Source organism: Poecilia reticulata, linkage group LG13 (assembly GCF_000633615.1).
Source record: "Poecilia reticulata strain Guanapo linkage group LG13, Guppy_female_1.0+MT, whole genome shotgun sequence".
Taxonomy (NCBI): Eukaryota; Metazoa; Chordata; class Actinopteri; order Cyprinodontiformes; family Poeciliidae; genus Poecilia; species Poecilia reticulata.
Genome location: NC_024343.1, coordinates 31,698,590 through 31,724,881, shown reverse-complemented (window position 1 = coordinate 31,724,881; position 26,292 = coordinate 31,698,590). Strand labels below are relative to the sequence as shown.

General features: G+C 39.3%; 1 protein-coding gene across 1 annotated transcript in view; it reads right to left on the bottom strand.

The window, feature by feature from the left end:
• sptbn4b (spectrin, beta, non-erythrocytic 4b) overlaps nt 1-26,292 on the bottom strand; it is a 79,228-nt gene that overhangs the window by 33,032 nt on the left and 19,904 nt on the right. The window contains exons 5-24 of the mRNA XM_008426637.1: nt 24,750-24,841; nt 23,738-23,818; nt 23,509-23,624; nt 22,444-22,556; nt 21,753-21,940; nt 21,371-21,488; nt 20,401-20,559; nt 19,409-19,711; nt 17,426-17,576; nt 16,388-16,524; nt 16,030-16,179; nt 14,628-14,996; nt 13,063-13,277; nt 12,846-12,983; nt 10,185-10,425; nt 9,945-10,103; nt 9,308-9,438; nt 9,012-9,237; nt 7,999-8,201; nt 4,979-5,069 (exon numbers count right to left, since the gene is read on the bottom strand). Of these exons, the coding sequence (XP_008424859.1) occupies nt 4,979-5,069; nt 7,999-8,201; nt 9,012-9,237; nt 9,308-9,438; nt 9,945-10,103; nt 10,185-10,425; nt 12,846-12,983; nt 13,063-13,277; nt 14,628-14,996; nt 16,030-16,179; nt 16,388-16,524; nt 17,426-17,576; nt 19,409-19,711; nt 20,401-20,559; nt 21,371-21,488; nt 21,753-21,940; nt 22,444-22,556; nt 23,509-23,624; nt 23,738-23,818; nt 24,750-24,841 (3,381 nt within the window). The remainder of the gene's footprint in view (nt 1-4,978; nt 5,070-7,998; nt 8,202-9,011; nt 9,238-9,307; nt 9,439-9,944; nt 10,104-10,184; nt 10,426-12,845; nt 12,984-13,062; nt 13,278-14,627; nt 14,997-16,029; nt 16,180-16,387; nt 16,525-17,425; nt 17,577-19,408; nt 19,712-20,400; nt 20,560-21,370; nt 21,489-21,752; nt 21,941-22,443; nt 22,557-23,508; nt 23,625-23,737; nt 23,819-24,749; nt 24,842-26,292) is intronic.

Genomic DNA, 26,292 nt, shown 5'->3' with positions numbered 1-26,292 from the left:
GCAGGATGAGCGACGAGCATGTTGACCAGTAGGATGTGTGTAATCACCAGCATGCTGAGTTACATTGGCATTTAGCATGTAAAGCTCAGCTTATATATAAATCTTAGCTAACTGCTAATGTTAGCAACTATCTAACAGCAGCTGCCACACATTAAATGTAGCTGCTAATGCTACATTTAGTACTAGCAGCTAAAGGTAGTACTAAAAAAATTAAATAAGAATTTTTAATTTCTTTTTTAGGTCAATTAAGTATTTTTGAACTGAACTGAATTTGTACTACTAAAGCTACAAAAGATAATGCGATCACTGCTTGACAACACACAGAGACTAATGTCTGCAGAGAGCAGGGAAACATGGGAAAAGACACTGCGAGGCAAAGGACACCAAAACCTTAGCTAGTAGCATTAAGGTAACCTTTAGCTATAAAATGTAGCTAGTGCTACCTTTTGTAGCATTAGCTGCTAATGCTACCTTTAGTGTATGGGTTGTCATTTTATTGATCACCTACAAACATGTTGATGTTTTTAGAATGTGGGTTATCACGTGATTAAAAATGACTTAAATACAAAAATGCTGTCAATAAAAACACTAAATAAAAAGTAAAACAATTATAATTATATGGTCAATGAAAACGCAGCTGCTGACGCTCAGATAGATTTCTGAAATATCAAAACACCCTTATCAAAAGATGCAGAGCAGAATTATTGATTATTAAACATATTTAGTGCAGAATAGATTCATGTTAACATAAATAAAACGCTTTTTTGCATTTTTACCTCATATTTTTACGGCTTTTCTAATAGAAATACAAGGTCACGGTTAATGACGCACGGCGCATGTAGCCTGACACACGTGTAACAACAAACATGGCTGCAGGAATTCACATGTGCAGCATAACAGCTTACAGTATCTCCCCCCACCCACCACCACCACCATCACCTACGCAGACTCAAACACCGAGCACACCCCCGCTCCCACTCAGGCAGCGATCTGCACATTTAATTCAAAAACCCATCGGAATACACTCCATGTTCTGCTCTCACTCAGCTGGGAGGAAGAAATCTGGTTTACCAGCAGCGGTTAACGGCAGCAGCCCGCTGGGTAGTGGCAGCTGCAGGCTGCAGCCTCCGATGTCCGCATCCTCGCTCCTCCGCCGACATGCAAAGATGCTCCTCTATGCAGAAAACACGGGAGCGGAGATGGAAGGAAAAAAAAAAAAAAAGCTGGGAGGAAAATGAAACCAGCAGTGAAGAGACTTCCTCCCTCCTTCCTCTGGTGCCAAAGACTCGCTCAGAAAGGAGAGGATGCGGGAATGGGGGTGGATCAGTGACGGAGGAGTGAGAGGAGAGAGACACCCTCCTCCCAAAAAAGAAAAAAAAAAACAACAATAAAATGGCACAGAGCCGAGCCCCTCCCCTGCATCGCTCCGTCTGTGACCGAGCCGGATGCTCGGAGGGATGGAGGCGGGGAGGAGGACCGAGCAGTCCGGGACGGCAGGCACCGAGCATCCGGCCTTTACAGGTTGGTTCAAACCGTCACCATGTCGTGACAGTAGCTGCGTTTCTATTAACCACTAAACAGATTCGCTTCACGGAGACACGTTTTTTTTAAGTCACGTTTTTCGATACACATTTAAAAGGTTTTCAGGTTAGGATGAGGTGGTTTTTCAGCCACTTCGAAACACTTTTTCGCCTCACAAAAGACACGTGATTCACAGCCGGATGTTACTACGGGCGAAAACCACGAAGACAACAGGAAGTGGTAATAAGATGATTGGTTTTTGCTTCTTTCTTTTTTTTGCTCCACTAGAGCTCTCACAACATCAAGGTTCATAAAAAGTTGTCTCATTCCAGTGTGTTGAATCCATTGCTCTTTTCCAAAATGGCCGACTACAATTTTCCCAAAAATCGAGTGACTAGCATGTAGCTGCTCCCAAGTAGGCGGGGCTCGTCACTCCAAGCCATTGAAGGTGAGCGCTGAATTATGGACATATCTGATGTTTATATAATCACTGTCATTATTTTTAATGACATATTGTGTGAACAAGCTTAATCATTTATGATTTTTTATTAAATATCTTATTTAATGGAAATACCACAATTCTGAAATTGTGATTTTTGGACATTAGCAGAAAATAGACAAAGATTTGAGAAGATTTGTAATTGTAATTCCTTGAACAGGTTAGGATAGGCCCCTCAAATCAGTTTACAATCTATACTCATGAAAATGTTTGAAAACAGATACGCAATTATACAAATGTGTATTTCTGAAAAGAAGAAGCGGAGACTCCTTTACCACAGCGGTAGGCCAAGAACAAGCTTAATCACAGACACTTGTCTTTTCCTGCAGCCATTGTACAGAACATACAGCACAGCAGTATAAGAAGCTGAGCAAACGTGTTGGAGCTCAGTTTGGGTTAGAGGTAACGGTGCAGCGCTCGCTCATTTCCGTTGTTACATTCTGGAGGTTTTTGAAACGACTCATTTTCCAGACACCAAGCAACGGCTGGGTGGCTTTTTTAAACACTTGGACTGTTTTAGAAGCCGTTGAGACGCAAATGGAAGCAGAAAAACGTGGCAAAAATGTATTTTGCATCATAGATCCCCTTTAAAATAAAAACGCCTTGATTTGTAAATATGGTTTACCAAAACTCTTCAAATTGCATAGTTTTAGCTTCACTCTGTGCAAATTCACTAAAGGAATGTTACATTATTGCAACTTAGGAACCAAAATGTGCATATTCTTATTTACAAAAGGAATTTAATTTTCTTTGTGTAATACTGTACTTTACAAAAAGGCTAAAGTGGTGCCAATTTTTTTTATCCAATTAATTGTCAGAGTAATCGTTAGCAGCAGCTCTGCTTTTGTTTGATCTTCCCCTCCGTCTCTGCAGCTGTACTCTCAGTTTCCAGCTTGATGCTGCTGCAGTGGTAAAGCAGAGAGAGAAGGAGAGGAAGGGAGGACGGATTAGCAGATTGGCTGTTTTTATGAATCGGGGCTGGTTTTCACACGTCGTCGCCTCTTCTTGGAGTTTTCACACGCCGTGTTGGCGCCGCGCAGACGTGTCGGGGAACAGGCAGCTGTAAACACGACGCGGCTCACACCTCCAGAGGCCGACAGCGGGAATGCGCACACGGAGGAATTTAAAAGTTGCATAAGTGATGTGACTGCAGGGGTCGTGGATGATCGGAGGACGGCGCAGATTTTATCCTCCTGTCCGTTTCCAAGGTTCCACTCTAATAATGAACCCATAGCAATCCCAATTTTTATTACATTTACAACCCTTAAATTCCATCTTTTTCTCACGTTTAAAATGTTTAAAATCATGAAACCAATTTTAATAGACAAATATAACAAAATGAATAACAGAAAGCAGTTTTCAAATGATGATTTTAATCAACTGGACACACTATGAACAGTTAAAATCAGAAAAAAGAGTCAGCTAATAAGCTAAACATTTAGCTCCAATTTAATATTTAGCCTGCTAAATAAATATTAAATTTGGAGCTAAATTTTTGGCTCCAAATTAAATATTTAGTTGTCAAGCTCAATATTATTTTACAAGCTAAATATTTACCTAAACATTTATCTACTTAGCTAAATATTATGCTAAAATAAAAATATTTTAGCAAACAAGATAAATATTTAGTCATATTGCTAAATATTTAGCTTCTTAGCTAAACATTTAGATATAGTTTACAAGCTAAATGTTTAGCACCAAACATAATATTTAGCTTGCTAAATAAAAAATAATTTACATATATTTATTTACCAATGTTAATATTTTTAATGTTTATCTAATGTTTTCTGTAGTTTTAAATTATGTAAATTCCCCCAACAACATTACACCAACGTGACAGTTGAACATGTAAATATCTTTGAACATCAACAATCTGCACTTAATCAAATAATTCAAGTGAACATCTGTAGATCCTGAATGGTTCTTCCCCGTATTTCAGAACCGTCTCAGTGGTGGAACAAGCGGGTCGAGCCATGGAATCAGTTTGATTAGCAGCAAACCGCATTCACTGATCGAATTTATGTCACCGGATGAGCAAAGGTGATATGTGCAGACAAACGGCGTCAACTGGACAGAGCAACGTACAAACATACCGAGAGATTTCAGAGAAGCTGGCCAACCACGGACAGGCGCTTCAAAATGACATCATCAGAGCGTCGACCACAGCTCAGAGGAACACCGGGTCAATGGAGACACAACCAACCGGGCTCCAACCGGGCTACAACCCAACCGGGCTACAACCCAACCGGGCTACAACCCAACCGGGCTAGAACCCAACCGGACTAGAACCCAACCGGGCTACAACCCAACCGGGCTACAACCCAACCGGGCTAGAACCCAACCGGGCTACAACCCAACCGGGATACAACCCAACCGGGCTACAACCCAACCGGGATACAACCCAACCGGGCTAGAACCCAACCGGGCTAGAACCCAACCAGACATTAAAGCTGCAGTACGGCACTTTCATTGTATTTGTTGAAATTATCACTGTGTTGTGACAACATAGTATGAGACAGAAAGAGCTGTCACTATATGAAATTTAAATTGTGATAAATTATAATATTGTTGTTTTGAGACCATTTTCAAGTAATGTAATGTCAACATCATAATAATGCAAGCACACATTCTCAAAGATTAACAAACTTTAAATTCTAATGGACATTTAATCACTGGAAGTGGAAGACATCTTAAATATCCAAAATAAACAAAACATCAAATAAGATGAATCATAAAGTCTCTATAAACAAAATTATCCTTCAAAAATGAGCATTAGTTGAGACCAAAGCACCAGACTCAACTTTCATTGACCAGATTTTGGGTAGAAAGAAAAAAAACTACAAATAATGGAAATTATTGAACAAATATGTAAAAAACATATCTTTTATAAAAGTTAGTTACTGCAGCTTTAACCGGATAGAGTGAGACTTGACAATGAAGCAGCTGCTGTCATCCTACCTCATGACAGTCTTGGAGAAATCTTTGAAGTTCCCACTGGTCGTTCAGTTTTTCCAGCCATTGCTGGGCCAGTTCCCTGTTCTGGTTTCCCCTGAAACACAGACAGAAGGAAGACTCTGAACTCATGAACCTTCTGGACAAACATAAATTCATTCTGATGCTTTTGAGTTGTTTGAGAATTTGTCAACTAAGTGAAAGAAATTACAAGCATTTTTTATTCAATAAACACTACCCAAGACTGAATTTTGTGTTTATTCATAGAGATGCACGATATATCGACACCAGCATCGATATCAGCCGATATTAGTCATTTTTTAACATATCAGTATCGGTCCAATACGTACAACTGCCAATATCAACAACAGATATTTATTTTGCTGTCTGTTTCTGGTCACATTCTTTCCAAAGGTGTCAAAACAGTAGAGAAATATACATATTGGTATATCGGTTATCGGCCATAACAGCAATATTAAAACTGATATCTGCCCAAATCTTCAAATTGGTGCGTCGCTATTTACATGTGTTGCCTTTGACTAATATTTAAATTGGTTTGATGTTCTGAAACACTGAAGCATGACAAACATGCAAAAAAGACATTTTTTGCTAAAATAATTGTAAAAATGTCACTCTTATGACAGTTACACTGATAAACACAAAATTTTACCAAGTTTTTGGTCTAGTATCTAGTGCAAATATCTTAGTACATTAAGATATTTTTAAGATAGTTTTGTCTTAAAATAAGACAAAACTATCTTACAAGTAACTTTTGAGCAAGAAGGAGCTTGTTTTAGTCAATGATTTATTAATATTGGCAAAAAAATTACCAGCTCTGATATTTCACTAATAACATGGGAAAATGTCTTATTAGTGAAATAATCTCTTTTTTCATAAATATTAAGGAATTATTGACTAAAGCAAGCTATATCTTGCTGAAAAGCTACTTTTAAGTTAGTTGGTAAGATTTTGTGTTTTTGCAGTGTACTCTGGCTGTAGTTACCATTAGCACACATTGAAAATTGGTGGATATGGCACTAATGCATAATACCTCATTTAAATGCGGACAAACTGCATCAGTGCACAGATGCTTACTGGTCCAGTGAGCTGGTTTTGGTGCAGATTTTAGAGCAAACTCGCATACATTCATGGTAATCTAATACGAAACGCATGTGGTTCTCTTCTTTCCAGCAAAGCAAAACCTCAGCTGTCACCCAGATTTCACGGTCAGGGTTGTGCTTTTGGACCAAACGGGTCCTTTTGTCTGTCTCTTTGTCTCCCTGAGAGTCTCTTTCTTTGTTCTCAAAACTGTTGTTGTGTTTTACCAGCTGCTTAGATTTTTGAGACTGATGCACTCAGGACAGTGCAGAGAGTTTTAGATGAAAATCAAAAACACCTAAAATCCATAGCTGCTCACAGCTGTTCTATAGCTTCTCTCAAGTATTTGTTTTACTTTGATTCTGTTAGATAGAGATGCAAACAAATATTCAACTTCTGATAGTGGATTAGTGGTTTTGTATATTAAAACTAGTTCCTCTCAATTAACTAATAACATCCACTGAGACCTTATTTTAATGTTGTAGTTTGGCCGCCATCCAGCAGAGGGCGCCGCTGGCCATCCTTAAGCGGAGTCACTGATTCAGGATTAAAGATGGCGGCGGGGCCATAAGAAAACAGGAAAGAGAAACGGTCAGGTGTTGGATTTAAAATGATCTTTATCCGGTTCCGTTTTGAGATATAAACGCTCGATAACCTCGTTAAGTTATCACCTTAACAGCTGCGTCGACTTCTCATTCAAATATTACCGATGTGCTACTGAGGTAAGGAGATATGATGATAATAGAGCAGAAAAAAAACATGGCGCTAATAAATACGGTTGATTTGTGAGAACTTTTCTGAGTTAATGCGCTTTATTGATCGAAGTTTCAACATTCCTTCAAGAGCAACATCTGTGTTCATGAGAAATTAAGTGTTTCACAGATTTTAATTATTTTCACCTTTGATTTTTTTTATTCAGCAACTTAAAGAGGTTCGTGTTACATATAAAAATATGTCTTAATAAATTCCATCCATCCATTTTCTTCCTCTTATCCGGGGTCGGGTCGCGGGGGCAGCAGCTTCAGAAGGGAGACCCAGACTTCCCTCTCCCCAGCCACTTCTTCCAGCTCCTCCAGGAATCCCAAGGCGTTCCCAGGCCAGCCGAGAGACATCGTCCCTCCAGCGTGTCCTGGGTCTCCCCTCCTCCCGGTGGGACATGAACACCTCACCAGGGAGGCGTCCAGGAGGCATCCTGACCAGATGCCCGAGCCTCAACTGGCTCCTCTCGACGTGGAGGAGCAGCGGCTCTACTCTGAGTCCCTCCCGGATGACTGAGCTTCTCTATCTAAGGGAGAGCCCAGCCACCCTGCGGAGGAAACCCATTTCGGCCGCTTGTACCCGTGATCTCGTTCTTTCGGTCATGACCCAAAGCTCATGACCATAGATGAGGGTGGGAACGTAGATCGACCGGTAAATCGAGAGCTTCGCTTTTTGGCTCAGCTCTCTCTTCACCACGACGGACCGGTACAGCGCCCGCTTCACGGCTGACGCTGCCCCAATCCGCCTGTCGATCTCCCGCTCCCTTCCTCCCTCATTCGTGAACAAGATCCCAGATACTTAAACTCCTCCACTTGAGGCAGGACGACCCCCCTGACCCRGAGAAGGCACTCTACCCTTTTCCAGCTCAAGACCATGGCCTCGGATTTGGAGGCACTGAACCTTCGATATGTCTAATAATGTGAGAACCACAATTTTAACAGCTGACCAGAGGTTTTTAGTAATGAGTTATATTTACTCTCTTACATTATTACATCCACATGAGTAACTTTTTAGAAAACAGTTACTTTTGGTAGTATTTTACTACGCTGCACTTTGAGCGATTTTATTATGAAGTGTCTCTGCTCTAACTTGATTAAATCTCGAGAAGTTAAATCAACTGTAGGTGAACTTGTTGATCGATGTCTTGCGCCCTGTCAGCGTTTCGTTACCTTTTGGCGAGCGTGTCGATGCGCTCCCGGATTCGCTCGGAGTAGATGTTGTTCTGGCTGATCAGACTTTCTCCCGCCTCGATCACAGCTTTGATCCTGTGCAGGTTCAGCTCCATGGTGGTGGTGAAGTCCTTGTGCTTCTTGATGGCGCCTTCGACCGTTTCCACCGTGGTGGGGAGCTCCACGTGGGCCAGAGCCGATTCCTGGAGGATGAACAGGACAACCGCAAAGTCAAAGAGCAAAATGAGCAAAAATTAGGCAAAATTTGCACTTTATACATTTTTAATGCTTTCATTTTGGGTTTCCAACTGCTTAAAAAGAACCATACAGTCGTTCTTTAGTGTCTGGAAATTGAGCAATTTCAAAACCTCCAAATCAGCAAGCACTGCCCGTTGCCTAGCAACACCAGCGGAACTCAGCCCCGTTGCCTAGCAACCTGTACATTGGCTTCTAGAAACTACCAACTGTTTTGTTGTTTACTTAACATCCAGATTTACATAAGTGATGCTGCATATTTTAGTATTGATCCAATATCAATTAAATTCAGAGTCAGTATCGCGAATATCGCTAATTATTATTTAACGTTCGATATGTCGTCAAACTCCTGATCGTTAAGCTTTTTTTGGTTTTTCTGTTGGAATTATTTTGGTGAAGCCTACGACAGAATTGAGATAAAGTGTATACGTGTCTACAAAAGACTTTAATAACATTAACTTGAGTAACAGAAATACAAAAAAACAAAAATCTGTGTGCATTGAAATGCATTTGAAAGTGATTTTTTTATGGTAGAGTTAAGAAACTACAATACAACAATAACAAAAAATTTCAGGAGGGAATCTGAAACTAAAGTATCAATCCGATGCTAATTCCAACTTGGTACTGATATCGATATTTTGGATAAATCTTCCTACTTGAACTACTTGTTGGTTGTGCGGGAGGCTCTAATAATGCTTTTCAAACTGTATGGTCATATAATTGCTCTAATCATAATGTTTTGAGTTTAAAACACTCACCTGGTTGTTCAGGAAGGACTCTGCTTGTTTGACATCTCGCAGGAAGAGGTGAAAGATGTGAGCTTGGACCAGAACCTCCCTCCGGCTCTCCCACATCTCCAGGAGTTTGTTCCAGCCAACGTCGAGCTTCTGCAGCCACTGCTGCAGGGCGGCCTGCGGCAGGGGGGCGTCCTCCGACTCCAGCAGCTCGTTCATGGCCTGCAGACGCTCGTAGTCTTCCTCGTACCTGGATCCGGACCGGGCGGCGCGTTAGGTGAAACACGGCAGAAAGGAGACTTGTTAGAGCAGCCGCCTACCGTCCGATCTCCTCTTTGAGAGCGGCGTGCTTGTTGATGAGTTTCTCCGCCTCCTCCAGATCGTTGGGCAGCTGGTCCGAGGCAGCGGCCGTTTGGGTCTGGACCAGCCAGGTAAGGAAGGAGTCCAGGTCCTGATGGGACATGACATGGGTCTCAAAAAAGCTGCTGATGTTGGATGAAGTTATGAAGAGTTGATCAGGAATTTAAGATGCAGCGGTTGGTACACTTGTGCTAATCCGCTATTAGCAACAGTTTCTGCTAAAAATATTTAGTGTACTTGGTTTCCTTTAACCAACTTTTTCAGATAAATTATAATTAATTGGCTGTTTTGTAAACTTTCAGTTGAAGAAAGCAGACAGCTTTTCAAACAATGCTAGCAGGACGAACCAGGCAGATTACTAATATAAGACGTTAACAGTAGTTTAGATTGTCAACTCATTTTGTCTTTTGAAATAGTAAAACCTCTTGAACACAGTGTAAAATTATCTCTCGTCCTAAAATCAATAGCAGTGGTGAGCACCCTTGTGCTACTAGAGGACTTAATTTTTTCATTTAGCACTTTAGCATTTTTGCTAACTTCTTCCCCTAATCTAATTAGTTCTCTGTTTATGATGTTGGTGATTTTATTTCTGTGTACCTGTATGAAGCTCTGCAGCCTGCTGGCCACCATCAGCGAGTCCTCGCATCCCTGCAGCGTCCTTTTAAGCTCCTCCCACTCAACGCTGATGCCATCGAACGGCACCAGGATCTCCATGGTTCGGCTCGGATGAGCAGCGGCCAGAAACTCTGCTTCCTCCTGCATCAGCACGAAGGGAAAAGCTACGATCAGAAACGGTTTTATTTGAATCGTTAGGATTCCTCTGCGGACTTCCTGTACCTGTAGATGCAGCAGTTTGGGCTCCAGGACAGACAGCGCCCCCTCCATGGTGGAGAGGCGTCGCTGCAGAGCAAGGACGCCTCCCAGGTCGCTGCCCATGTACTGCGTGGCGTCGATGGCTTTCCTCTTGTCCTGGATCTGGGACTTGATCTCGGCGCACTCCAGCAGGTAATTCTGCAGGCGAAGCATCGAGTCGAGCTGATCCTTCTTCTGCTCCACCAGCTCAACAATGGTGTTCCACCTGCCGCCCAAAACAAACAAAAACAGATGCAGAAATTCACTTAACTGGTCAATTTTACTTAAACATTGCTCTTTGCTATGCTGCAGCTAGCATAGCCTGTCATAAATGCTAATGCTAGTTAGCATAGCCAGTGATGACGATGGTTTTTTTATGGTTTTAATGCAACAGTAAATTGTTTCTGTTATCACCAGATTTTGCAGTGCGTTCATGAGTTGATTGACAACGCTAAGCCCCGCCTCCCGTTTCTGATTGGTTGTTTTGGTGCATTTCTTCAGATGGTAATAGAAGCTCAGCAAAGAGGTGAAGAAGATTGATCTTTTCACAGATTATCTTTCTCATAAACTCACAGAATAGTGATAGTTTTTACTAATATATATAAAAAATATGTTTTTATAAAATTATAGCTTTAAGTCTTAAAAAATATGAGAATTTATATTCAGCTTCACTTTCAAACATTATCAAAATGACACCAAATGTAAAGGATTGGAGGACATTTTGTGTCTCACCTACACAACTGCTTATGATTTACTTATTCTGCCAGTTAGACTAATATGAAAACGGAAAAAACCTTTTGGATCAGTCTGCTGTGACTTCAGGTCAATTCCTGTCTGCTTCACTGACTGTCCAAAATATTTTCTCCTGAATCTGATCCAGACCAGCAGGTTGGAGCATATGGAGCCCTTCAGCCAACAGAAACGCAACGTCTCACACACAAAAAACACACAACTTTACCAAATATTTTTTATCTAGTTTTTAATGTAAATGTCTTGGAAGAAGACAAAATTAACTCACAAGTAACATTACAGTAAATAGGAGTTTGTTTTAAATCAATAATTCCTGAATATTGATGGAAAAAGTTCTAGTTTCCCTGCCAGATTATTTTACTCATTTCAACATCAACATTCCACTGCGCCGTTACCTAGCAACCCCAGCCCATTACCTAGCAACCCCAGCCAAGCCCAGCCCGTTACCTAGCAACCCAATTCTAGTTCCACTGGCAGATTATTTCAATTCTAATATGATATTTTTGCCATGTTGTAAGTCAAATAATCTGCCAGTGGATCTAGAACATTTTCACCAATACTGTGATTTTAATGACTTAAAACAAATTCCTGTGTCTTGTTGAAAACTTACTTGTAAGCAAATTTGGCAGTAATTACATTTACTTCAGTAACTTTTTCGGAAAAAATTATTTTTAGAAGTATTTTTACTATGCTGTATTTTGAGTAATTTTATTTTTGAAGTACTGAATGAAAAACAAACATGTTTTAACCAAAAATTGACCAAACACAGACACACACCTGCAGTTTCTGCTAAAGTTTCATAAGATTTTTATTCAAAGAAACTGATTTGGAAACATTTTTGTTTTGCCTGATTTTTGTTATTTTGTGCTACTTAAATGACCAAATTTTCCACTTTACTTTACATTTTGGTTTGTCTGATTATGTAATTTTTAAATATTAAATTATTGATGATTTGATCAGTAACCTTTTACCAAATTCTTCTTTACTCTTGAGTATTTGTGTACTCTGCTCACCTCTGCTTGTAAATTAGTTTTATCTTATTTCAAGAGTTCCAATATATTTTCAGATCAAAAATACTTGGTAATATTTTGTGTTTTTAACTTCAGTTGCTGAATGAAGACTAATGAGGATTTAAGTGGAAAAGCCAACCCAAATATTATATATTTTATTGATTAAAAAGTGAGGGATGTTCTGTTTAAACCTATGAACGTCTGACGAGGTGATAATAAAATCAGATCTTTTGTGTTTGTTGATATTTGTGGACATGTGATGAGAGCTGAGCTCATCCTGAGGGAGGAACAGATGGTCACCCTGAGACCGCGGGAGGAGCCAAGGTCACAAGACTCTGCTGCTGCCAGACATTAAAGCAGTCAATGAACAAGTCAACACACACACACACACACACTCTGAGTGGTAGTTTATATAAGCCATACGACTCAATTAATTACATAGATTTTAACACATTTAAACCCTTTTACATACAGAAGTCCTGAGTTGCAGCCTTTGTATTTGCGTTTCTGGTTTGACCCGTAAATCTGACGCACAGGCAACATTTTCACCAGCAACAGCAGAGATGGACGACAAGCTGCTTCTCTCGGCACACTGGGGGTTAATTTCTGCTTCTGATGGGACGCTGGGAAAGACTGTTGTGCTAAAAGGAGTTGTACGACGCCATATTATGACTATTTTAGATGGAAAAAATGACTAAATTTTAACAAAAATATTCAGAAATTGTTAGATTAATCTGAGAAATAAAAAAAAGTTTAACTTTCAGTTGCTTCTTTTTACAATTTGTAGCAGCGCAAATGAATAATTCCAGGGCCAAGAATGCAATTCGGAGTTGCATCAGTACCTAGATTAACAATCCGTGTTGCGTCGTCTGCATTGTTTTTGTACCTGGAGTTGAGGTGATCCTGACAACCTCTGACCTCCGCTGAAGACGGATGACCTCCGTCCAGCAGCTGCTGAACAATCTGATTGACGTCCAGGATCCGACCCATCAGGCTGTTCATCTCCTGGTCCAGGCTTTCAAACCTAAACCACAGAAACACGTGGGTTTGGAAACGGAAAGCATTCCGTCATTCTCTGTCGGATCCTCGGCGTTCCCCCTCACCTGTGCGCCACCACTTCCACGTCCTCCAGCTTCTCTGGGATCTCCATCTTCTCCAGCCACTGCTCCTTCTCGTCGATCCAGAGCTCGCAGGCGTTCACCTCGCTGAACATGCGGTACACGGCCAGCGCGTCGTGGAGCCACTGCTGTCTGAGTACGGCCACCTCTGCGACCTCCGTGTACAGCTGCTCCACCTCACCTAAACGCACCTGAACCTCCTGCAGACAGGTGAGGAAACAAAGTCACACCGGATACTTACAAAGATTAAAAATATGCAATTAAAGCTGCAGTTTATCTTTTATAAATCATATATTCTTTTACGTTTGTTGAAACTGTCACCATGTCGTGATAGAATAAGACAAAGCTCTTCTGCCTTCTCCCAGAGCTAACTGGAAACAGCCAATCAGAGCCAGGGGGCGGGTCTTAGCGCAGTCAATCACCCTCCATGTGGCGCTGCAATGCAGCTAGCATAGCCTATTGTAAGTGTTAATTCTAGTTAGCATAGCCACTGACGACAGTGGATAAACATTTTTCTGTAACGGTAAGTAATTTCTCCACCACTAGCACATTTAGCAGCGCGTACATGAGATTGATTGAAAGAGCTAAGACACTCCTGGCTCTGATTGGCTCTCTTTGGTGCATTTCTAACAGCTCTGGGAGGCGGTGGAGGAGATTGATCTATTTACAGATTATCTATCCATAATAAACTGTCACATGGTGACGGTTTTAACAAATATGAAAAAAAAATTATGATAAATATCACATCATGAAAAGATATATCTTTTCATGCTTTTCATGATGTGAAAAGATATATCTTTTCTATCTTTTCAGAAATGCACGACTCAGTCAGGAACAACCAATCAGAGCCAGGAGGAGGGGCTTAGAGCTATCAATCACTCTCATGCTCTCCGCTGCACTACAGCTGGTTTAGCACAACATAGGCTCCCACCAGTGCTAAAGCTAGTTAGCATGGCAACCAACAATGACGGGTAAACGGTTTTCCTGTAGCGGTAAGTTGTTACTCTGCTATTAGCACACTTAGCAGCTCATACACAAGCTTGATTGACAGTTATAAGACCATTTTCATTCATTAAGCGCCTCATGTTGCTAATTTGCATCAAACCTGGACACTGCAAATTCATCAGTATGTAAGTAGAAGATGGGCTGCACAGTGGCAGTAGAGCTGTGGTAGAGCTGTTGCCTTGCAGCAAGAAGGTTCTGGGTTCGATTCCCGGCCCCGGTCTTTCTGCATGGAGTTTGCATGTTCTCCCTGTGCATGGTGGGTTTTCTCCGGTTTCCTCCCACAGTCCAAAAACATGACTGTCAGGTCAATTGGTCTGTCTAAATTGCCCCTAGGTGTGAGAGTGTGTGTGCATGGTTGTGTGTCCTGTGTTGCCCTGTGACAGACTGGTGACCTGTCCAGGGTGACCCCGCCTCTCGCCCGGAACGTTAGCTGGAGAGGCACCAGCAACCCTCCCGACCCCACTAAGGGGCAAGGGTGAAAGAAAATGGATGGTAAGTAGAAGATACATACTGCAGCTTTAGCAGGTTTAGCCTCCATAACTCACCTCCTGCTCTCTGTATTGCAGAGAGAGCACCACCATGTGTTTGCGCAGAGCAACTACATGTAGCCTGTGCTTATCGATGGCCTCTGTCACGCCCTTGTGCTTCTTCAGCAGCGACTGAGTGGAGTATTCGTCGTGGCCGAAGTCCTCGCTGGAGACCAGGCGGTAGGCGTCCTGGAGCCACACCGCCACGTCGTCCGTCTCCGTGGAGAACTGGAAGAAGTTGAGCGCCTCCTGCAGGTGGCCGAGATGCTGCGCCGCCTGGTCCTCCAGCTTCTTCCACTCGTCTTTCACCTCCATGATGCGCTCCTGGATCCCCGCCGTGCCGAAGCTCTTTTCGCTCAGAATCTGCTTCCCCCGCTTTATGGTGTTCTGGAAAAATAGATTTTAGAAGGAGGTGAAGAAAAAACACAGACACACCGAGCAACACTGGCTGAAACGGACAAAAACTACCAAAAACCAAAGGCTGGATCTTTAATTTAAATTAATTAGTTATATAGATTATATAGAGTTACAATCAATTGCATTTTTTTAACATAAAATATCTGATCTTCCTCTTTTGTTTTGTTCTTATTCAGTACACCTGTGAATCTGATATACATTCAAAAACAACAATGGAGGACAAAGCTGCTTCATATGGAAGCCTTTAACTGTCAGAAATCAGAAATAAACTAACTTCAGTATGTCAGTATGACAAGAAAGTTCCTCCTTATAACGAGTAATTTCAAATCTTGTTACGACATAATTTTTTGTTAAACCAGAAAAACCTCCTGCTTGTAACGAGATGCGAAACTCGTTAAAATGAGAAAATTTGACAAATTTAAAGTTTTTTGTTAAAATGCCAACTTTATTGGTATAACGAGATGTAAAGCTGTAAAGTTTGTCGTTATGGAGACACAAATTATGTTTCTAATTATAATGAATCGGGGGGGACATATTCGGGTTTTTACAAAATGCGAAGGAGAAAGTTTGCCGTAATAACGACATAATTTACTGTTGCAATGACCATTTTACAGTTTTTTTTTTATCCTGTGAAAACAAGAAAGTTTTCTTGTTAAAACAATCTTGAATTATTATCGTTTTGATGTAATATTTAATTATTAAATGATTTATAATCGTGTCAGTTACTAAATACTTGAATAGATGTTTTACCAAATACTTTATTACTCTTACTTGAACAATTTCTTGCTACTTTTTACTTTTGTGTAAAAATATGTTGATACTCTTACTTGAGTGATTTTTTTGGTATTCTGGCCTCATCTAATCTATTTATTCAATCATTTAGCAGCTAACAGAGTTTTTTAACTGAAAATGTTGCTTATTTTGTTGACACAGTTTGATTAAAACGTGGTTAATTGATCAGGACTTTGGAGTCCATTTAAAGGTTGCAGGTTTAAAAACACACCTGCAGCAGCGAGCGGTGCGCCAGCAGCTCCCCGGCCAGAGTCTTGTGTTTCTGCAGCAGCCTCAGCACGCTGCTCAGGTCCTTCCCGAAGCCCTGAGACGCCAGGATGGAGCTTTTTTCCCGGATCCAGGCCTCCGACTCCTCCAGCTCCTAGCAGGGCGACCAACACAACGCGTTAAAAACAAAAACAGCCGGTCTGTTCTTGAAAAACTAATTAAAACGGATGTAGATAATGGGATTTCTGCACATTGGAGTAAAAATATAAACATATGCTCTCGTTTTGCTTTATTTTCAGACATCTCATCATCTCCTGATTTGTCCTGAAAGAAGTCCGAAGCATTCCCACAACGCGACCCACCTGGAAAAACGCCCACAGCTGCCTCGACTCCTCCAGCTCTGCGCGGCGTTTAGCTGCTAGCTGTTTCAGTTCCTCCAGGCAGGAAGAGACGTGGTTCACGCGGTTACAGATCACCTGCGGGTCGCATGGCTGGTAGCCTGGGAGGCAAAAGCAATCAACTCACTAACCCGGAGAAAAACTGGTGAAAATTACACACAGTGTGTCCCAGAAAGACAGCTAAACCAATGCTAGGCTAATGCTAAGCTAAAGCCGAGCTAAGCTGATATTAACCGGCAATAAAAATGGAGGATTTTCTTTGTAGTTCATGAATAAAAATATTAATAGTAACTGAAGAGCCCTGATTGTAACCAAATATGGCTGGTTGTGGTTTTTCCACTAAAATGGTTCCAGTTCATTAAAAACAAAGTTTCTCGTTAAAAAGAGAAATAAAGTTCCGCTTTATTTCTTCCACACGACATTTAAAAACCCCAAAAGGTGTGGCTCTAAAGAGCCAAAAATGTGAGAAAGTAGTAGTGAGAAAGGACACATTTCTGGAAAAAAATGTTTTTTTAGATAAAATTTGGAATTCAGAGAAAAAAATTATTCTGAGATAAAGGTTGGAATTCTGGAAAAAAGTTAATCCTGGGGGGAAAAATAACTCATAAAAATGAATATTCTCTAAAGTAGAAAAGTTACAAAAGAGCATTTGGAAAACTGAAAGAAAAAAAAGAACTCTGATTTTATTTCTCAGAATTCCGACTTTGATCTGAGAATTCTCACTTTTTTATTTCTTTTATACAGAATTCTTCATTTGTTTTCAGAAGATGAAGAATTATTTTTTTTACTTTGTCTCACTAATCCCCTTTTGTATGTAATTAACTTGAGAACATTCAGGGTTGTTGTTTTTTGTAAATGAAGTAGATAATCTGAGTTTTGGTCTCATTCAGATCAACATTCACCTCTGAAACTTCGGCTTTTTGTCACAATAAACTGTTTTCCCTATCACGGATCACAGAATCAGATTTTTGCCCTTCAGGCTGTCAGTGGGGCGTTTTGTACCCTCTATGGTGGTGAATTTGAGCGCCGCAGCGTTGAGCGTCTCGACTCTCTCCGCCTGGATGGAAATGTCAGCTTCCTGCAGGCTCTGCTTCTGCAGCAGGTCGTCCACTTCCAGCAGATGCTTCCCAAAGTCCTTCGACAGCAGCAGAGCCTGAAAGCATCAAACCAAAGATTCAGTTTAAATATTTTACAAGGAACATAAAAAGCATCAAACTGATTCTCTCACTGAAAGTGACAAATTTAAAATTTTCTGAGTAAATTTCAGATAAAATCACCACATTAATATTTCTCCTGCTTTGCTAAGTTTTTGTAAAAACCGTTTTTTCTTCAGATATAAAATGAATCTATCAATTTTTTTTGCAGGAACAAAGCAGTTCAAAGTGCGTGACATCATAAAAATAAAGAAATGCAGAACAAGACTAAAGAACTTTATTTTCTGAAAGCTGCCATAATAGACCTTTATGACAATTATGGAGCTAAATTGGGGCCATAAAGTTTGTTCTAAAGAAAAAAAGATTTGAAACTAGAAAAAAAGTAAATCTGAAAAGTAGTTTTGAACATCAGTCAATAAAATTTATGGTCACAATTTAGCTCCGTATTATTCAGTTGTGCATAAACACTGTAAAAACACAAAATATTACCAGGTATTTTTGTCTAGGTTCCAGTGGAAATGTTTTGGCATGCTTGACATAATACAAAACTGACTTTTCAGCAAGAAATAGGAGTTTGTTTTCATAATATTAATAAACATTTTCTGCTTCCACAGGCAGATTTTTTTAATTTAAAGGTTTTATTGGCTCTAGTGGCCTTTATTTGATGGTTGATTGACAGGAAAGTGGGAAATGAGAGAAGAGGAAGACATGCAGCAAAGGTCGCCAGGTCGGGAATCGAACCTGCGACGGCCACGTCGAGCACTAGGGCCTCCATATGTGGGTTGTGCTTAACCCCTGCGCCACCACAGCACACCCAGGTAGATTATTTCATTTATAACAAAACATTTTTTCGTTATAATAAATGAAATAACTTTCCAGTGAAAATATAAATTTTTCATCAATATTCTTATCCAGCCTTCAATTTAAGTTGTTTTAAGCTTTTTATGTAATTTGCTCCTTGTAGCTATATGGAAGAATATTGCTGTCATATAACAAAATACATCTTTGAACGCTATCACATTATTATATTGTACAAATGTGATAATTTCATCCAGAAGGTGGCGGTAGAGAGCTTTTAATGCACGCATAATGAACGCCAGAACAAATTTCACATCTAATGTGTTCTTGTATTAGTTTTGACCTTGAAGACATTCTTATTAACATGTTATTTTCCTGAAGAGTTTTCTCAATATTTTGTACAGCTGTTTTGAATTTCAGAGAATTTAATTTGTATTTGTTTCTGTCTGAATATGTTTTAATTTTTAAGACCCAAAATGTGTTTGTGAAAGAAGTAAAGCGTTTTAAAATGTACTTTTGCTGTTAGGGGAGGCCATAGATTACAAACTTACTAAACTTCAACTTGAAAAAAAAAAAAAATGCTTTGTTTGCTACATTTGAGTATTTTTTGCCAGGAATTGTTGCAACGTTTATTGGAAAAAACGTAATTATTCCACAATGTAAAATTATTTACCCGCTGGAAGGATGTTCGTGATTTAAAGTTAAAATCTTTCAAAAATGTTAAATTTGAGTGAAACAAACACATTTATTTTAGGGCTTTTTACATATAACAAAAACACTAGAAATGCGCCGATCTGAAAATTATCATTATCGATATCCGATGTTAATATTGCTCTTATGGCCGACGTATTTATTTCACTACAGTTTCGACAGATTTGGAAAAAAAACAACCAGAAAAGATAAAAATGAATATCGGTTGTTCACATCGGCCCAGTTTTATTTACCGGGCCGATGCTGATGTTTGCACCGATGTATCGTGCTTCCCTAAAAAGCAGCGCTAATTATAATAATGATGCTGATGTCTGTTTCCTGCCTGTGTGTCCTCCATCCAGTCGATCATGTAGACCATGTCCTGAAAGGTTTTCTGCAGAGCCAGGTTCTTCTCCAGCCGGGTCCGCCTGCCGGCCACCAGCTCCTTCAGCAGGCTCCACTGGCCCAGGATGTTCTCTTTGCAGGCCAGGATGCGCCGGATGTCGTAGTATCCCTCCTTCTCCATCTCCGAGGAAAGCTCCATCACCACGCCGATGCGCTCCTCGTACGAGGCGATGTCCGCCTCGATGGCCTCGTGCTTCTTCATCGCCGCCTCCACGGCCGGCAGATCGTAGCCGAAGTTATCCTGCAGGAGCAAAAACCAGTTTAATAATTAGGGCTGTTTAATCTGTAATAAGAAAAAATGCTCTGATTAATTTTTGATTCCAAACAGTCGTATTTTCACCATTCATTTAGAAATGACACTAAATATTTAGTTTGTGGCCAAATATTTGGCTTCAAACTAAATATTTAACTTGCTAATTAAAGACATATTTAGTTTGAGGCTAAATATTTAACTCAAAGTTTAACTCAAACATTTAGAAAAATAAATATTTTTTCGAGATATTTAGAAAAAAATATTCTAAATTAATAAATATTTAACTCCAAACTAAATATTTAGTGCACAAACAACACATTTATCTCTAAGCTACAAATTTAGTATGGAGCTAAACATCTGTCATTTCGTTGCTACATTTTTTGGCATCAAACTAAATCCTTGCTAGCTAAAAATTTAGTTTGGAGCTAAATGTGTTTATACACTAAATATTTCACTTGTTAATTAAATATTTAGTTTGAAACCGAGTAATTTAGAAAAGAATTAATAACTTGATGAAAATATGACAAAATAAAACAAGCCCCATTTTTAAATAATCCAGATTATTGCTGCTAATTTATCTTTACCAACGGCTCCTCATGCATTTAGCTAGCAGATGCTGTTTCTTGCTTTCAGGAGGGGAAGGATGCATGAAATCACAAGAAGTTCATCTTTCCCACCTGCGACACGAGTCTCTGGTTCTCGTTGAGCCACGCTTGCCTCATGGTCGTCTTGTGATCGAAGCGTTGAGCGAGCAGCTCCAGCTTCTCCTGACGAATCAGCTCCTTACGCAGAGCAACGCCCCTTTCATGCTCCGCCTTCTCCAGGCGCTCCCACGCCTGCGCGAAAAACGGCAGAAAGGAAAAATGTTAAATTAAAAACTACGACGGTCCGTTATTGCACCGTAGATAGAAAAAGGTAAATTTCTGCCAAAAAACTCCTGGAAACTTGGAAATTTCAAAGATACAAAAGTCTGAAATTTGCAAGAAAAAAAGTCTAATTTTAAAATTAGACTTGCCCTTCAGGTTGTCAGCAATCTAGAAAAGACATGAAATTTTCTAAAATTTCCAAAAGTCAAAAATTTCTAGGTCCTCCAAGAATTTTTGACATTTCAAATTCTGAAATTTCCCAGTTTTTTCTAGAAATATTTTTGAGATTGAACTCTGGATTTATGAGAATTTTTACAAAAAATGTCTGACTTTTCAGAATAATCATTCCCAAATTTTTTTGACAATATTTCTGAATTTAATTTTAAAATAGAATTTAAGAAAATTTTTGACATTCTGAAATTTCAGAGCTTTTTCTAGAAAATTTCATAGATTATTCTGAAAATTTCTGAATATTTTCTTGCAAATCTTCCAGATTTCTAGAAAATTTCTGATTAATCTGAATGTTTTGTTTTTGTTTCTAGCAAATTTTGAAACTAAAAATTACCCATTTTTTCCTGCAAATTTTTGACTTCAAACTCAGATTTCCAAAATTTCTCTTAAAAATTCTTAAAAATTAAAAAAGTTAAATTCTGAGGTTTTGGTGGAAATGTACTCTTCCTTTTTTATTTTTTTTGTCTAAAATGACAGCAGAAATATGACTGTATATATTTGTTTTTTTCTAAAGCAGAAACATGGCGTAATGTCAGGAAGAGGCGTAAACCTTGTTGATGTCTGAGATGAGCTTCCCGTCTTGAGGCACGTAGGGTTTCTGGTTATTGGCTCTGAGTTTGCTTTGGATGGTGAACAGAAGGACCTCAAGGTTTCCTTTCTCCTGAAACCTGGACAAAAATAAATAAATGTTGCCTCTGTTATCCTCTCATTTCACAGGATTTTCAAGTTTTTTTTGTTTTTTTTTTTAGCATTTTTTCATGACTTTAAGGAGAAAAACAAAGTCACACTCAGAATCTTAACCAAGGAAACTCTTAATCTGGTTTGTTTCTGCACTTTTTGTGTTGAGAAATGGAGAAATGCTAACAGTTAGCAACTAGCTGCTGTGGTAGCTGCTAACTGTCGAACCAGGGGAACAGAATGCGGTTTCGTACTTGATGGGCTTCTCTATAGTGCAGTAGGTTGTGAAGGCCTGCAGCTGCTGCTGGACTCCAGTCAGTGAGTTGGCGAATTTCTGGTTGCTGATGATGGCGATGGTTTTCTCGATCCACTCCAGCAGGTCCGACGCCAGAGCGTCGTAGCGGTTGATGATCGTTTCCGTCTCGATGCAGTTGTCCAACACCTGAGAGCGAGAAATAAAAAATATGTAAACAGTAAAAACTAAAACCCAACAAAAGACGGAGAAATTTTCTTCTCCATTTTTTTTGCGTATTTTAATGTTTGGAATCAGTAAAATAGTGTAAGAATCTTAATTAATGTATTTATATTACATGTTATAATTTAATAAACACCTTTTTGACTCATTTTACCTCTGGTGTTGTGTGCATGCTAACGTTGGTTTATATATTGGCCATATTTAACATACTGAACAGAGTCAATCAATACAAGCCCACATGATAGTGATAGCATTGAAGCTAACCTTAGCATTGCTGCTAATTTTCATCATCATCTGGATTCCGACTTGGGAAGGGCCCATTTAAATCTCTTCCAAAAACATTCTAGTTAGTTCCTCATGGCACTTGGTGAAATAAAAATCAAAACCATCCAATTTGAACTTTCTTGCACCTCCTCTGGTTTTGACAGCTTTACATCTGTGATGTCGGTGATAAAAGGTGCATCTGTTACCTTGCCAACCCTCTTCCCCTCCACAATAAGAGCCTTCATCTTGGAGAAGTAGTGGTAGTAGGAGACCACGTACGTAATGATGGACTTTTCATCTGGATTCTCCGTGTTCACATCTGGAGGAAAGAAAACAAACCGAAGCTCAGGCCAGTGGAGGACAAAGCCACCACTTTTCCTCTCTTTCTTCTTCTTCTACTCTTTAATTTGAATTATTTACCGTTAAACCAACTGCTAAGATTATCAGCTTTTCACTGTCATGGACATAGAAAACGTTCCTGGTTCTCCAGACGGTCATGGAAGATGGCGGCTCGTACTGAGCTGGTTCTGGTTCTGCTGGAGGTTTCTTCCTGTTGAAGGGAAGCTTTTCCTCCCCACTGTCGCCACATGCACGCTTTTTTCCTCAGAATTCAAACTTTTTTAATCATTAGATTTGACAGAATTCTGAGGGAAAAAGTCAAAACTCTAAAGTTAAAATCAAAAGATTTTTTGTTTTTAATTTTGTTCATCATATCTAGTTTTTAAATATTATTGTTGTGTTTTTTATAGATTATAGAATTTTTTTAAATTACCATTTGTTCTTATTTATTGTTGGGTGATATATTTAAGTTTTTAGTTTCACTGGTGAGAAACTTAACTGTGTTTCACTGTATGTCTAGTAGATATTGAAGAATATTAACTTAATTTGCATTTTATTATTTTACATTTGAATTTGAACGATGAATCGATGATAAAGTCGACTGATTTTGCTTTTAGGATTGTTTAATGTTTCTGCAGGCAGCTGGATTTGGACTTTGGCTCATTTATTTCCACCATCTGCTGCGTTTTCATTCGGCTTGAAGTTTTTTCTGGTGAATAATTAAGTAAATTGTTAAAAGATTTGACAGAAAAACAAACTATATAGTTTTGCATGTATTTGAGCTTTAAAACAACACCGTATTTGTCCAACTGAAAGAGCAGCATTGAAACCTTCCAGAACATATCGGTGTGGCTTTACACCTCTAATATTTATCAGAGTGAGGTCAAAGTTCACAACTTTCCATGAAGCTGTATTTATCGCATGTTCCTCACCCTCGGGGTCCAGGAGTTTGGTGAGACCCAGGTGGTGCTCGGCGACGTTGAAGGCTTGCTGCAGGTTGTGCGTCGCGTTGGACCGCGTCAGCTTGTGGAACTCTATCAGGTCCGGTCTGCCGGGCGGAAACACACAAACTCTCATGGAAAAAAATGTAATTTAGCTCAGCGGAAACCAACATGTGTGTCACACGTGGTGAAAAGCCGGCGCAGGCTGAGCAGCTGCTACCTGTGTCTGTGTATGAGGGCGTTGAAGGCCAGGCCGTCTCTCCAGCAGGTGGTGAAGTTCTGAATGTTTACCTCTGGGTACCTGCAGCAGGAATTAAAGATTTTGTCAAATCAAAAGGTTCGCCATGGAGGAGGAGGCTGGATTTAAAAGTAAAGACGTGAAATCTTTGTTTAAAGTTAACTTGTTGGGCTTACTTGAACAGGTTGGATCGAGATGAATTAAATTCTTTTGCACAAAATTATTCTTGGATAATGAGATTTTATTCTGCTCAGTTCTGCCTACTTTTAGCTGTTTCAGGGCCTCTGTCACTTTAAATCCAAACAACCTGCTCCTGACTAAAATTATACAACCGTACATCTTTGAAAAGCATCAGTAGTGTCTCCTGCACAACAAACAAGAACGCAAAGAGTCATTTCTGAATGACAAGTCAACAACAAAAACACTACTGTACTGCATAGAGCAGTAAAACCAGCTCCCCAAACGTGCTGGAACTCTGCTTGGGTTGCTAGGTAACGGGCCTGGGGTTGCTAGGTAACGGTGATTCCGGAAGGTTTTTGAAACGGCTCATTTTACAGACACCAAAAAAAACAGTTTGGTGAGGTTTTTAAGCAATTGGGCTGTTTTTAGAAGCAGATGTATGGAAGAAGATTAGGGCCACTGGAAAAAAAGAAATTCTGACTTTCTCAACAGAATTATGAATTTTGATTTCAGAAGATTGGAGTCAAAATTCCGAGAAAAAGTCAAACTTCTGAGAAAGAAGTAAAATTTGGAGAAAAAAGTCAGAATTTTGAAGAAAAAAAAAAGAATTCAGACATTCAAGTCAAAATTCAGAAAAAAAGTTATAATTGTGAAAGAAAAGGTAGTTCTGAGAAAAAAAAAAAGTCAATTTTTCAATGGCACTAATCCTCTTCCGTACAGCTGAGACCCAGATGTCAGTTATTAAGCCTGCAGGATGAGAGTTCTGGGCAATGGGTCCCTTTAAATCTTGGATCTGGGTCCTGGTGCTGCTCACCCTGCGGTCTTCATCTGGCACCACAGCAGCAGCGCGTCCTTGGCGGAGCGGGTCTCTCTGTTGTCCGCTGTGTTTATTTTGATCACCTGGATCTGAGCAGGAACACAGAAAGGCACCAGAGTTGGTTACATTCATGATCTTAATTTACCAACATCTGCTCAGTCATGGGTTTTTTAACCAGGTGGTTTTTGAAGCTTTTCCGATTTTGGGGTTTAGCGCCTAAAAGGTTTGATCGTTAAAAACAAGAAAAATGAACAGGAAACAAACAGAATTTAATCACTAAATCTTACCAACTATTTTTGTCTGGTGTTTAGCTCAAATTGTAATAAGACAAAAAATGACAGAGAAGTAACTTCAGCAAAATAAACGAACTTGGTTTATGTCAATAATTATTAACTTATTGACGTTAAAATCTGCCAGTGGAACTAGTACTTCTTAAATAAATATTAAAGAATTATTTAATAAAAAACAAGCTTCTTTATCTTACTAAAAAGTTGCTTTAAGTCAGTTTTGTCTTATTTTTAGAGTACTAAGAGAGTTTCACTATAAACTAAATAAAAATACTTGGTAACGTTTTGTATTTTTATCTCTTATTTCAGAAGGTAAACACACATTTCTTGTAATTTTAATAATTAGATTATGAATAACCCAAAACTTTGTGTTTAAGAAAATTAAAAATATTACATAAGATGAATAAACACAATGTTATTTTAAATTAATTGGTGAGCTTCTGATATATTTAGCTCCACATAACATGTAAGTGTCACAAATTGGACTTTTGGGTGAAAAAACCAAATTGGGTCCTTCAAAGCTGCAGTTGTCTCCCTTTTCCTACCAGTTTTTCCTTCCACTCAACTTTCCACAAGATGTTAAAATCTTGTACAAGATTCCAACATAAATCTGGCTGGACAAAATACAGAGAAAGATGGTGAAGACATGTAATAAAGGGACCTTTAGATGGATATATGTAAAATTATCCTTTTTATCACCTTGTAAATAAGAGAAAATCCATAATAAAGTGAAACCTTTTACAACAGGTTATCATTTCTAAAGAGCATCCTGCATCATCAATCAGAAGGTGGATAAGAAATGCAACTTTAAAGCACAAATAATTAAAATTGCGACTTATTATTTTCCATAGAGATTCAATGCTAATGTTTCCTTAAGCTCTTTATTATAAAGCCGCTCTGCCAGTGACATGATGATAGGAGGTGATTGGGGACATGACACCCTGCAACCGGCTGCTGTGGAGACACAAACCACTCTCACATTAGAGGACACGTAAACAAAGACAAACAGGTCATGTAAAGTAGATAAACATAAAAGAGATAATAGGAAAAGCATCATAAACACTCGTTTGATTTACATGTCGACAGCTTTCCTGAATATTTTGGATCATAAATCCAATTTAATCTGTCCTGATTTCAGTAAACAGACTTTTTTTGGAATCCAGCTAAACGACTTGCTGTTTGTTAAACAAAGCAGATGTTTGCATTAAACCTTTATAAATACTTTTATGTCTGTCTGTCTGTCTGTCTGTCTC